The sequence below is a fragment of the Bos mutus genome, chromosome 14, assembly GCF_027580195.1.
Source record: "Bos mutus isolate GX-2022 chromosome 14, NWIPB_WYAK_1.1, whole genome shotgun sequence".
Lineage (NCBI taxonomy): Eukaryota > Metazoa > Chordata > Mammalia > Artiodactyla > Bovidae > Bos > Bos mutus.
In genome coordinates, this window is record NC_091630.1 from 27136702 (window position 1) to 27149523 (window position 12822).

A 12822-nucleotide genomic window follows, 5' to 3' on the forward strand; every position below is an offset into this window, starting at 1 on the left:
CTTCAGCGTTACTGGTTGGGGCATAGACTTGGATTACTGTGATATGGAATGGTTTTCCTTGGAAATGAACAGAGATCATTCTGTCGTTTTTGAGATTGCATCCAAGTACTGCATTTCGGACTCTTTTGTTGACCATGATGGCCACTCCATTTCTTCTGAGGGATTCCTGCCCACAGTAGTAGATATAATGGTCATCTGAGTTAAATTCACCCATTCCAGTCCATTTGAGTTCGCTGATTCCTAGAATGTCAACATTCACTCTTGCCATCTCTTGTTTGACCACTTCCAATTTGCCTTGATTCATGGACCTGACATTCCAGGTTCCTATGCAATATTGCTCTTTACAGCATCGGACCTTGCTTCTATCACCAGTCACATCCACAGCTGGGTATTGTTTTTGCTTTGTCTCTATCCCTTCATTCTTTCTGGAGTTATTTCTCCACTGATCTCCAGTAGCATATTGGGCACCTACTGACCTGGGGAGTTTCTCTTTCAGTATCCTATCATTTTGCCTTTTCATACTGTTCATGGGGTTCTCAAGGCAAGAATACTGAAGTGGTTTGCCATTCCCTTCTCCAGTGGACCACATTCTGTCAAATCTCTCCACCATGACCCGCCCGTCTTGGGTTGCCCCACGGGCATGGCTTAGTTTCATTGAGTTAGACAAGACTGTGGTCCTCGTGTGATTAGGTTGACTAGTTTTCTGTGAGTATGGTTTCAGTGTGTTTGCCCTCTGATGCCCTCTTGCAACACCTACCGTCTTACTTGGGTTTCTCTTACCTTGGGCGTGGGGTATCTCTTCACTGCTCCTCCAGCAAAGCGCAGCCAATGCTCCTTACCTTGGACGAGGGGTATCTTCTCACCGCCACCCTTACCTTCATCTGAATCAGAGGAGGTGGAAGCAGACAGGAGTGTAATGTTAGAAAAGCCATTCAGGTACTTCTGATGTTCCTGAGAACCCAGCTAAGGCGGCATGATACACTGGTGGATATCTGACCTGCATGATAAGAGAAACTTTTTAAAGCAGTATTTTGATAGAAGCACGTGTTTATCATTCTATATCACATATTTTTTCTTTAAATCAAAAGTAAAGGGTTTCTTTGAAGAATATTTTAATCATAAGGTAGTTTTTGAAGTTTGATAGTATAGATTCTTTCATTTAAAGTGCCAGATACTTCTCTCTGTTTGAAATGTACCTGCTTGTCTTAAAGTTTTGAGTGAGATCTCTTGAAATGTAGAATGTAATTTAGGTTATGTTTTTAAATCATGAAAATGTAAATGTACAGACTGTGTTTGATAAATAGGATATACTACACATTTATAAAGAATTGTATTTGGTAAAACATATCACAGGAAAAGCAGAGCAAACCAAGGTTTAAGCATCAGGAGAGGTAATATCTATGTGTTACTGATTCTCCACGTGGCCATAGGCAAGTTCTTTTACTTCTCTATCTCATTTCCTCATCTGTTAAAATTACAGTAAGCTCCCCAACTTGCCTTACAAGTGTATCTTTATGTATAATTTGAAGTGATTGCAAAATACCTATGAAGCAATAACTTTCTAAGCAATTATAATAATTGCTTTGGTATAAATGGAAGAACTCCTTTTGATTATTTTTTTATAAATAAAAAGGTGTAATTTCTAGCTGCCATCTGTATACGTTTAAGTGTGTAACTCGAATCAATTCATGTATTTGTTCTGATTTTTGGCATATTAGAAAGTTATGTGGCCTGTAAGCTGCAAAGAAACTAATAAAGACAGATAGTTCTGTGTTGGTAATAATCCAACTGTCCTTCTGCTGCAGCTGAAAGATACCATGTTCCTGGAACTAGTCAGAGCTACACGTTAGCCGCCGACGTTGGGATACTGAGTAGGAACATCAAAATACTTGGTGAGGATTATCCAGGTTGGTTGAAGGAATCTTTTGGTGCACGCATCCTAGTCAGTTCCTTCACTGAAAATATGGTGACTTTTAAAGGTTAGTACAGATTCAGTTTATTTTTCTAAATGAAATATAGCATGGTCTCTTCCATGTTTAATTTTTAAATAATCCTCACTCTTTATAGGATCACTTGTGTTATAAATATATATATATATATATCCAACTGAGTAAATTTTAAAGATCTCATTAGCTTTATTCAAGGATACACGAAAGGGGCAGCAGCCAATCTAACAAATGCAAAGGAGCATCAAAGAGCTGTGCAAAACAGAAGACTTGTAGGCAGAAGGAAGCAGCAACAAGGTAGTTATACTAGGCAAAAAGAGGATTGGCAGTTGCAAGGCTAATGTAGGGGGAGCAGAGGTTTATCAAGCAGATTACCTAATCAATGCTAATCAGGCAATTCCTAATGGGCTGGTTTAAGATTCCATTTCAGGAGAGCTAAAAATGTAATTAAGTCTGTTTGGTGATGCAGGGCTTAGCAAAAGGGACTCTGTTTTCGGCCTGATGTATTGTTTTTTAACATTGAAAAACAGAGCCTTGATATGTATTATATAGTCCAGGTACCACCCTCCAGAACCAAATTCTTAACATTATTCTTCTAATTTTATCTTCATAGACAAACTAATTATCAAATTAACAATGACCTTAGGTAACAGCTTACCCACTGATGCCTGGTGCTAAGTTGCTTCAGTCATGTCCAACTCTGCGATGCTATGGACTGGTAGCCCACTAGGTTCCTCTGTCCATGGAATTCTCCAGGCAAGAATCCTGGAGTGGGTTGCCATGCCCTCCTTCAGGGGATTTTCCCAGGCCAGGGGTCGAACCTGCATCTCTTATATCTCCTGGATTGGCAGGCAGGTTCTTTCCCACTAGTGCCGCCTGGGAAGCCCGCCCAGCATCACACTCAGAGACAAATCAATTCATAACAAGCACAACCAATCTGTTATTCTTGTGTGAAGGAAAATTTCTAACATATATTAAAAATAGAGAAATGTATAATGCTTATGATCACCAATTATCACAAGTATCAGCTTTGGCCTATCTTGTTTTACCTATGTGCTCACCCACTTTCTTCAAGCCCCAGATTATTTTGAAGCAGTAGGCATATATTTTTTAAGATATAATGGACACATAATATTGGGTAAGTTTCAGGTGTACAGTATGTTGATTTGATACTTTTATATATTGCCATTTGATTACCACAGTAGTGTTAACTAACATCTCTGTCATGTCATATAAGTATTATTTCTTTGTTTGCGGTGAGCACAATTAAGACCTAGTCTCTTAGCAACTTTGAAGTTTATAATATGGTATTTTTACTGTTTCCCCATGCTGTACATCGGATCTCCAGGACTTATTTATCTACTAGTTGCAAGTTTATACCCTTAAATAGCTCCCTATTTCTCCCACCCCATAGATCCTGATAACCACCTTTCTCTTTTCTGTTTTTATGAGTTCAGCTTTCTTGTGTATGTTAGTCACTCAGCTGTGTCCAACTCTTCACGATGCCAAGGACTGTAGCCTGCCAGGCTCCTCTGTCCGTGGAATTCTCCATGCAAGAATACTGGAGCAGATTGCCGTTTCCTTCTCCAGGGAATCTTCCTGACCCAGGGATCGAACCCGAGTCCATTTCATTTATATGCAGAAGTTTTTAAAGATTCCGCATATAAATGAGATCATACAGCGTTTATCTTTCTCTGTCTGACTTATCTCACTGATCGTAATTCCCTCCAGGCCCATCCATGTTGTCCCAAATGACAGAACTTCATTCTGTGTTACTGATGGCTGAATGATGTGATATATGTATATAGAGAGTGGAATATTTTAGATAGATAGAGGGGAGGGTACCTCACATCTTCATCCTTTCATCCATTGATGGACAGTTGGGTTGTTTCTATATCTTGGCTGTTATGAATGGAGCAACCACATATTCATCTAGAGATATTTCAGTGTGTAAATCTAAAAGACATCATTAAAAACATCTGTAAGAATCAGATTTTAAAATGTTAGCTATAATTTCTAAACATCAAACGACTGTTCAGAATTCTCCAATTCATTCCTTCTTCTCCTTCCTCCTTTCTTCCCTCCCTCCCACTCCCTCTTCTTTCCTCCTCCCCTTTCCCATTTTCCTCTTCTTTCTTTATCTTTCTTCCTTTCTTTATTTCCTTCTTTCTCTTTGACTCTTTTTGTTCAAGTTGGACTCTAAATAGATCCATATTGCAACTGGTTATGCATCTTAAATCTCTGATTCATTTTTCTTCCCTTGTAATTTACTAATAAAAGAAGCTAGGTCATCTGTCATATAGTGTCTGCAATAGCCCCAATTAGTGATGCACCCCTAGAATTTAACATGTTCCTGCCTCCTTTGTATTCTCTATGAATAAGTAGCAAATTTAGAACTAGTAAAATGACCAGACCCAGAGTCGACTTTTAGGCAAGAATTCCTCACAACTGGTGGTTGTTTTTCCATTAATAGGCACATAATATACAATTGTTCTTCCTTTTGTGAAATTAGCTGTTATTAATAATCATTGCCTGGATCTATTAAATCACTGAGGTTTAAAAAGATAATACTACCATTCCCCCCTCTTTATAATCTTGAATATTTCTATAAAGAGAAGCTTCCCCAGACAACTGTTTGACCACCTTGAAGGATAATTTAGATGGAAAAAATGTTGAATTCTTTCCTTTTATTTTTTGGTTTTCAAAATAATGAACTTGTTCCCAATCATCCTCTGAAGGTGACAAGGAGTTTTAGTTTTGTTTTCTTATTAGTATCATTATGAACTTCTTAAGTTCTTCACCATATATACAAACACTGGCTCATGGATTTACAGACAGAAATCAATTTTTCCTTCTAGTGTAAAATAACTCTTCTCCAATGCATTTCATTAGATATCAGTTTTTGAAACAACGAATATTCTCTACTGTTTTTTTTTTTTTCAGACATGAATCATTGTGCCCCAGTTAACCTGTATAAAAAACAGGAGTAATCAGAGTTCCTGACTCATAGATGTTGTACGAGAATTAAACATAGCCTGTTAAGCACTTAGTACAGAACTTGACATAGAGTCATCTCTCACAGATTGTCATGGCTGTTCCTAATAATCTATGAAATTGCTTTTTGTCACTTCAGTGGCACTTACAACAAACTCAATCTGCAGATACTTGGCAGTACATATTCTGGAAACAATTATGTAAAGATAATGTCTTTAAAAAGCTCTTTGGAGCATCAAAATTGAAATGTCAGGTAAATTATAAATTGTATCTCATGCCATGCATTCTTAACAGGGACAGTATAACACCGACAGGTGTAAACTGACTCTTGGGGGCAAAAAAAGTTTAAACAGTCTATGGTCCTCCAAAGGGCCGCTATACAGTGACAGATATGTAGTTGTTGTTCAGTTGCTAGGTCGTGTCCGACTCTTTGTGACCCCAATGTGTGGTACATCTGTGATATTAAAATTTCATGGAGAATGGATGCTATTCAGAAAAAAATATCTAAAGAGGTTTTTGGAAGGGCAGTGAAAAAACATCTTTAGAAACATTACCTTATTTGGATTAAAAGAATAAAAAATGAATGTAATTTCCTTGAAAAAGTTGAAAACAAATTTGTAATTTGGAAAATTACTAGAACTTTCATAGTTTTTGAAAAATTTTTATTCAGTTTCAAAGAAAAAAATGTGTAACTCTTTTCCCCACCAGGAAATGCAAGAATAAGTAATGTGGAATTTTATCACAGTGGTCAAGAAGCCTTCAGAGATAGCACAGACCCAAGATATGCTGTAACATTTCTTAACCTCGGACAGGTTTGTACTTTATTTTGAATTTTTGCATATACTCAAAATTAAATATTTTAATTTTATTTTCATTTAACTTTACTTAATAGCCATATCTTAGAATTTCTGAAACTAAATTTAATATAATAAAAATTTCGTAGCTGTATTTCCCATTGACATTTTTAGACTCACAGCAGGAGTCTGACCAGGTCCTGCTGGTTGTGTCATGCATGTCATGTGGGAACCATTTGACTCCAACCATGTCATTCATTTATTTAAGGCCAGTAAGAAAAAAAAAGGAAATGGAGCACAGGAGGTAGAAAAATTGAAGATCTATGATAGTATTTCACATCTCTGCTTTGTTTTACAATGATCAAAAATATGTCCAAATAGTTACTATTAAACAAAGTGAGTACTGCTTAAATTTCTCAAATGAAAACCATGTCTGAATATCCATGCCTCTGTCAAAAGGGCATATTTATCTTCCCAGATATCTGGGAAGATAAATATGCCTAGAGGGCTGGTGACTTAAGAAAAATGAGAAAGAGTGTATTTCTTATATGGAATTTGAAAAAGAATTGATACATATATGTATAACTGAATCACTTTGCTGTACATCTGAAACTCACACAACACTGTAACCAACTACGCTCCAATATAAAATAAAAGTGTTTAAATAAAATATGTACATATATTATTGGGGAGGAGATAAATTGGGAGTCTGGGATTAACATATACACACTGCTGCTGCTGCTGCTGCTGCTGCTGCTGCTGCTAAGTCGCTTCAGTCGTGTTTGACTGTGTGACCCCATAGACCAGGCTCCTCTGTCCCTGGGATTTTCCAGGCAAGAATACTGAAACGGGTTGCCATTGCATTCTCCATATACACACTGCTGCTGCTGCTGCTGCTCCTAAGTTGCTTCAGTCGTGTCTGACTGTGCGACCCCATGGACTGCAGCCTACCAGGCTCCTCCGTCCATGGGATTTTCCAGGCAATGGTACTGGAGTGGGGTGCCATTGCCTTCTCCGATATACACACTACTGTATGTAAAATAGATAAACAGGGACCTGCAGTATAGCAAGGGAAACTATGGTCAATATTCTTGTAATAACCTATAATAGGAAAAACTATGAAAAAGAATAGATATATATGTGTAACTGAATCACTTTGCTTACTGTGTGACCCCATAGACGGCAGCCCACCAGGCTCCCCTGTCCCTGGGATTTTCCAGGCAAGAATGCTGGAGTGGGTTGCCATTTCCTTCTCCAACGCATGAAAGTGAAAAGTGAAAGTGAAGTCGCTCAGTCGTATCCGACTCGTAGCGACCCCGTGGATTGCATTTTATAAGTAGTGATAAAATATAAATGCATTGAAAACCACTGGAGAATTTTTAATTAACTTTTAAGGTAAACATTTTTTTTTTGCTTTATTTAATCATAAATTGAGTAATATAGCCATTTCCTAGGATTAAAAGATCTCCTGGGAAATCATATCCTTTCATGGAATGTAAACTGAGTATTTTATTTATCAAGATTTGTTTACTGAAAATCACCTACTTCAATTTTTTTTTCTTTAAATATACTTTAGTTTTATTTTTTAAATGTTTACTAAATCTCAATGTTTTATAGATTCAAGAACGTGGCTCATCTTATGTTCGAGGCTGTGCTTTTCACAACGGCTTTTCCCCTGCAATAGGTGTATTTGGGACAGATGGATTGGACATAGATGATAATATCATTCACTTTACAGTGGGGGAAGGTAATATGATAATATTTTGGTTCAATAATCTGTCTTTCTCAGATAGCCTTGAATGCAAGCTTTGGAGCCATGGTGTCCAATTGGTCTTTCTGCAAAAATGGAAATGGCCTAAGTTTGTGCTAACATGGGAGTTACTAAACTGCATGTGGCCATTGAACACTTGAAATGTGGCTAATGTGACTGATAAGCTGTATTTTTAAGTTTAATTATACTTAATTTAATTGTACTTACTGTACATATAAGTAGTCATATGTAGCTATGGACAGTACAGCTCTAGAATTATTTACCAGACGGTGCTCTTGTGTGAATTATCTAATCACCAATATTTTAAATTACTATGACTTTTAACATATCAATCAGAAAGATTATTCACAAATAAATGCTATTATTTTATAAAAAGTAAGTTTGATTGTAGGGAATTAACCTGTCTTGAATATCAGTCTAAAGCATAATATAAACTCAGTGAAGGTGTATACAGTATGAGTGTGTGTTTGTTAAAATCTAGGGCAGAACCTGTGAACCCACATATTTAACAAACACCACAGAAAATTCTATTTCAGGAAATCTGTTAAAGAGGTAGAGTATCAAAGAGTTTAGAGGATTTGCTCTAAAATTGAAGAGGTTCGTTGTCAGGCTCAAACTAGAAAACTAATTTCATTGAAGAAATGAACAACATTCTCCATAGTACTCATTACAAATTTATATGTATGGGGGGACTTTATTTTTTTCTAGGCATAAGAATATGGGGGAATGCCAACAGAGTCCGGGGAAACTTGGTTACACTTTCAGTTTGGCCAGGAACCTATCAGAACAGAAAAGATCTGAGTTCCACTCTCTGGCATGCTGCAATTGAGGTAGTATGAACAAATTTGAAGACTGTAAGCTACCATGTGTAAAAGGGAGAGATAGTGGGAACCTGTGGTATAGCACAGGGAAATCAGCTCAGTGCTCCCTGATGATCTAGAAGGGTGAGATGGGGGAGTGGGGTGGGTGGGCGTTCCAAGTAGGGGGATATTTGTATACATATAGCTGATTCACTTTGTTGTACAGCAGAAACCAACACAATATGGTAAAGCAATTATACTCCAATTTTTAAAAAAGGTGAGCTCCAGTCGCCATTGGATTTTTCTGTGTTGGCATCCTTTGGTTTAAGTAGTTTTCCCTTATTTCCTTGCTTCTCCAATATTAATTACTGCTTTCAAGCTCCACTACAGGATTTCTCTGCTGCCAATTGACTGAATGCCTTACACATATTACTGTTTAACTCTAAATTTAGTTTCCTTCCTTATATGAAAAATTGGAATGATAGACTTATATAGAAGGTCTAAAATTCATTTTTCATCTGAAATTCTTCTCTATGCAAGATTATTTACTCTTATCAGATATTACTAATTGAACCCTATTTCCCGTGAAATTTCTTCAGTTACTTTAGCTATTTGTTTAGATGTAGAGTGAGATTGTGAACAAGAAAATAGAAAGTACAGAAGGAGGATTTGGAGGAAAGACAGCTTCCTTTTGTTTTTATTTTGCTTACTTAAACCATAGGAAGGAAAAGGAATTAAAAATAGCTCACTTTGAAAGATGGGATAGGGATTGAATTTTGTTCTTGTGCAACCGTTAATAATCACCTTAAAGCAAAATCCAAAAGTCTGGACCTTAGTATACATTTATGAGATAATAATGTTCTCTTTTCATCTGTTTATAGATGTTAGAATGTAACCAAATGTCAATTAAAGTTAGTTATATCTTTTGAAAGACAATTTATTTTACTTTTATGAGTTGTATTTGACTATTTTTATCATCTTTAAAGATAAGGGTGTTTAATATGCTTTCAGTTCGATTTTGTCTGTTTTGCTGATACCATTAGGCAAGAAATAAACCTTCTATGCTTGTAACCTTTCATTTCTACCACTCTGATTTGGCTTGTAAAGTAAAATTGTTTCATAATTACCTAATACTTGTTCTAACCCTGTTTTTATTATAGCAGATTTTCTTTAATGAAGGCCTCTACTGAATTTAATGACCCACTATAATTGCCTCGGTTGCCTTTTTCTTAACTAATCAAATTGGTGGACAGAATATAACCAAAAAGAGTGACAAAAGTTTTGTGATCTTACTATAATACTGGAATTTGGTGTACGGCTTGTTAATATTGAACCACGTCCAGTGGATTTTGTGACTGAAATGTACTTTAATGTATTTTTCTAATGAAGACTAAGGTATAATATCTAGTGGTGGGTTTACACCAAGAACCTAAGGTAATTTCAGCACTTCATTTGCATTATAAATTTGAATGTGGGTGAATAATGAATTAAATTTTTATTTCAGAAAGCATTGTGATAATTACTTTACCGGTGTATGTTGCATACCTGCTCTCATTGCGTAATTGTGTAAAAGCCTGACCTAAAGCATTTTCTTTATCATTGTACTAGATAAATAGAGGGACCAATACAGTCTTACAAAATAATGTAGTGGCTGGATTTGGAAGGGCTGGATACCGCATCGATGGTGAACCTTGCTCAGGTAAGTCTTTGGGTCATTAAAATTAGTAAATATCTTGTCCAAATTTGTTAGAAATAAATAATTATTGTTTGTCAGTTGAATATGTAATATCACCTCTTCCTGGGCACTGAAAGAACTCAACAAATAAAATTTTTTCTATATAATATTGGGTTTAAAGAAAAAATTAAAACCGATTTTCCTCTCCTCCTTCACCCACATCATTCTTCACACAGTGATATAACCCTTCCAAAGGGGAATCTGGCAAAAGCTACCAGAATTATAGAGGCATTTACCTTTGACTCAACATTTCTACTTCCTGTAATCTAACAGTTGCCTCTACAACAGTGAGAAAAAGATTTGTGAACAAGGTTATTCATCACAGCGTTGTCTATACCGGCAGAAAACTGAAAGCTACCCTGTGTCCAGTTATTGTGGGCTAGTTATAGAAAGCCAAACATTGGAACACTAGGCCCCTCTAAAAAAGAAGGAAAAAGATGCATACCTCTGTATTAGCATGGAGAAATCACCAGGATATTCTAAAATGATAAGTGGAGGTTGCAGAATAGTGTATGTAAAACTGTTTTGTGTATAGTATGTTTCGTGGAAGAAAGGGAAGAAAAGACTATGAGTGGTCTATGAGGGCTTCTCAGGTGCCCCAGATGGTTGAGACTCTGCCTATAATGTGGGAGACTTGGGTTTAGTCCCTGGGTTGGGAAGATCCCCTGGAGAAGGGCATGGCAACCCACTCCAGTATTCTTGCCTGGAGAATTCCATGGACAGATGAGCGTGGCAAGCTACAGTCCATGGGGTCACCAAGAGTTGGATATGACTGAGCAACTCACACACACACATACACACACACAGTATATACATTTACATAAAAAAACATTGAAAGTGTTAAAGCAAAAAGTCATTGAAGGTAAGTAGGAACAGGGTGCCTGGTCACTTACTACTGTATAAATTTTTATAACCTCTTGACTACTAAACCAGGTAAATTAATTATTGAATCAAAAAAATAGAATAAGAGAACTGCAGGCCTTACCTCTGGAGAAACTTAGGTAAAGGAAATGGAATTTTCTCTGAAAAATGTATAGCCCTTCTACAGTTGATTTTTTTTACATCTCTGTAGTTATTTTTGAAATTTTTTTGAGTAAGCATTTTTCTATAAATTCAAAAAATATTGGACTTTAGCTAATTTTATTTTTGTGCAAAATACATTTTGAAGGAATAAAACAACTTTGGCACAGGTTTAACTGATTCCTTGATGTATGCTCCTTTTAAATATTGTAGTTCACAACAGCGTAAAAGTGGCTTTCCTGTGACTTAAAATTTTAAAATATGTAATTTTGTAAACTTTCTTTGAAGTGTTGTGGGTTTGTTTAAATCAAAATATGACCTGTGAATATGAGTATTTACTAATATGTGTAATGCCATGTAATACATTTTTACTGACTATGTTGATCTTCCCAAATAATTGGGAGTGTTTATAAGGAGGTTTTAGATTTAAAGCAATTGAAAAGTGAGACATCACAAAGGAATTGAAGATTTAATTCCTGGGATGCAACATCAATTTACGCAATTCATGTCCCAGACAAGTGAGGGGCTGGGAAGCTGGGAAAGGAGCTCTGACACAAGTAGGTGCAGAGGTGAAGCCATGCTTGTCCATGGGGCCACGCTGTGCAGAAGCAAGGTGGAGACATGAAAACGGCTTCTTAGGGAGAAAACAAAACAGAAATCAGGCAAACTGACCACAGGCGAAATGTCAGTGTCAAAGAAAGAAGGGATAAGCAGTAGAAGATGGAGGAAGTGAGATCTTGGGGAAATTGGACAAAAGAGCTGGTACAATGTACAATTTAGGAGACAGTGGCCCTCTTTATAAGGAATCCTTAAATTTATGCATGGTTAGGAGGGGTTGTCGGAGAAGGCAATGGCACCCCACTCCAGTACTCTTGCCTGGAAAATCCCAGGGACAGGGGAGCCTGGTGGGCTGCCATCTCTGGGGTCGCACAGAGTCTGACACAACTTAAGTGACTTAGCAGCAGCAGCAGCAGCAGGAGGGATTGTTTAAGGTTACTGCTCTGGTTTGTCCATAAGTAAAACTTTCATGAAAATCCACTTTAATTATCCTGGATATTAATAATGGATATAGCTTCCATTTATTGAAGCACTTTATTTGATTATTTCATTTTGAAACAACCCTGAATTAGGCATTAAAATTTTTTATATATGAGGAAACTGAAGTTATAAAATTTTAAGCATCTTTCCCAAGATCATGCATGCATTAATTCAAGAAATACTTGATGAGCACCTACCTCTTCATTACCTTCTAGGCTTTAGGAATCTGGCAGTGAAGGAGCTAGAGACAGTTCCTTCTCTTATGAAGCTTATTTCTAATAGAAGAGAGGAGATGAATAATTCACAAATAAGTGGTAATTAAACATCAAAGTGAAAAAAATGTAATGCCATGTTAAGTGACTTGAGGTGCTGCCTCATTTTGTTTTTTGTGTTTTTTTAAAAACATTTGTTTATTTACTTGACTGCACCAGGTCTTAGTTGCAGCACGCGGGATCTTTTAGTTGCAGTGTGCAGAATCTAGTTTGCCAACTAGGGCTTGAACCTCCTCCCTCTGCACTTGGAGCATAAAGTCTTAGCCACAGGACCACTAGGAAAGTCCCCCTGAAGTGCTACTTTGAATCAGGTTGTCAGAGAAAGCTTTTTAAGGAAGTGACTCTTAATTTGACACAGGGATGATCAGAAGAGACCAGCAACATTGATAGGCAACAAGTGCTACCATTGTATTTTTCAGTTTAGCCTTGTTTGAATCCAAACTTCATAATCT

General features: G+C 36.8%; 1 protein-coding gene across 1 annotated transcript in view; it reads left to right on the plus strand.

Annotated features, from left to right (window-relative positions):
• Positions 1 to 12822, plus strand: part of PKHD1L1 (PKHD1 like 1) — a 184318-nt gene that overhangs the window by 133121 nt on the left and 38375 nt on the right. The window contains exons 59-63 of the mRNA XM_014480419.2: positions 1806 to 1979; positions 5649 to 5752; positions 7352 to 7481; positions 8214 to 8335; positions 9914 to 10004. Coding sequence (XP_014335905.2) covers positions 1806 to 1979; positions 5649 to 5752; positions 7352 to 7481; positions 8214 to 8335; positions 9914 to 10004 — 621 coding nt within the window. The remainder of the gene's footprint in view (positions 1 to 1805; positions 1980 to 5648; positions 5753 to 7351; positions 7482 to 8213; positions 8336 to 9913; positions 10005 to 12822) is intronic.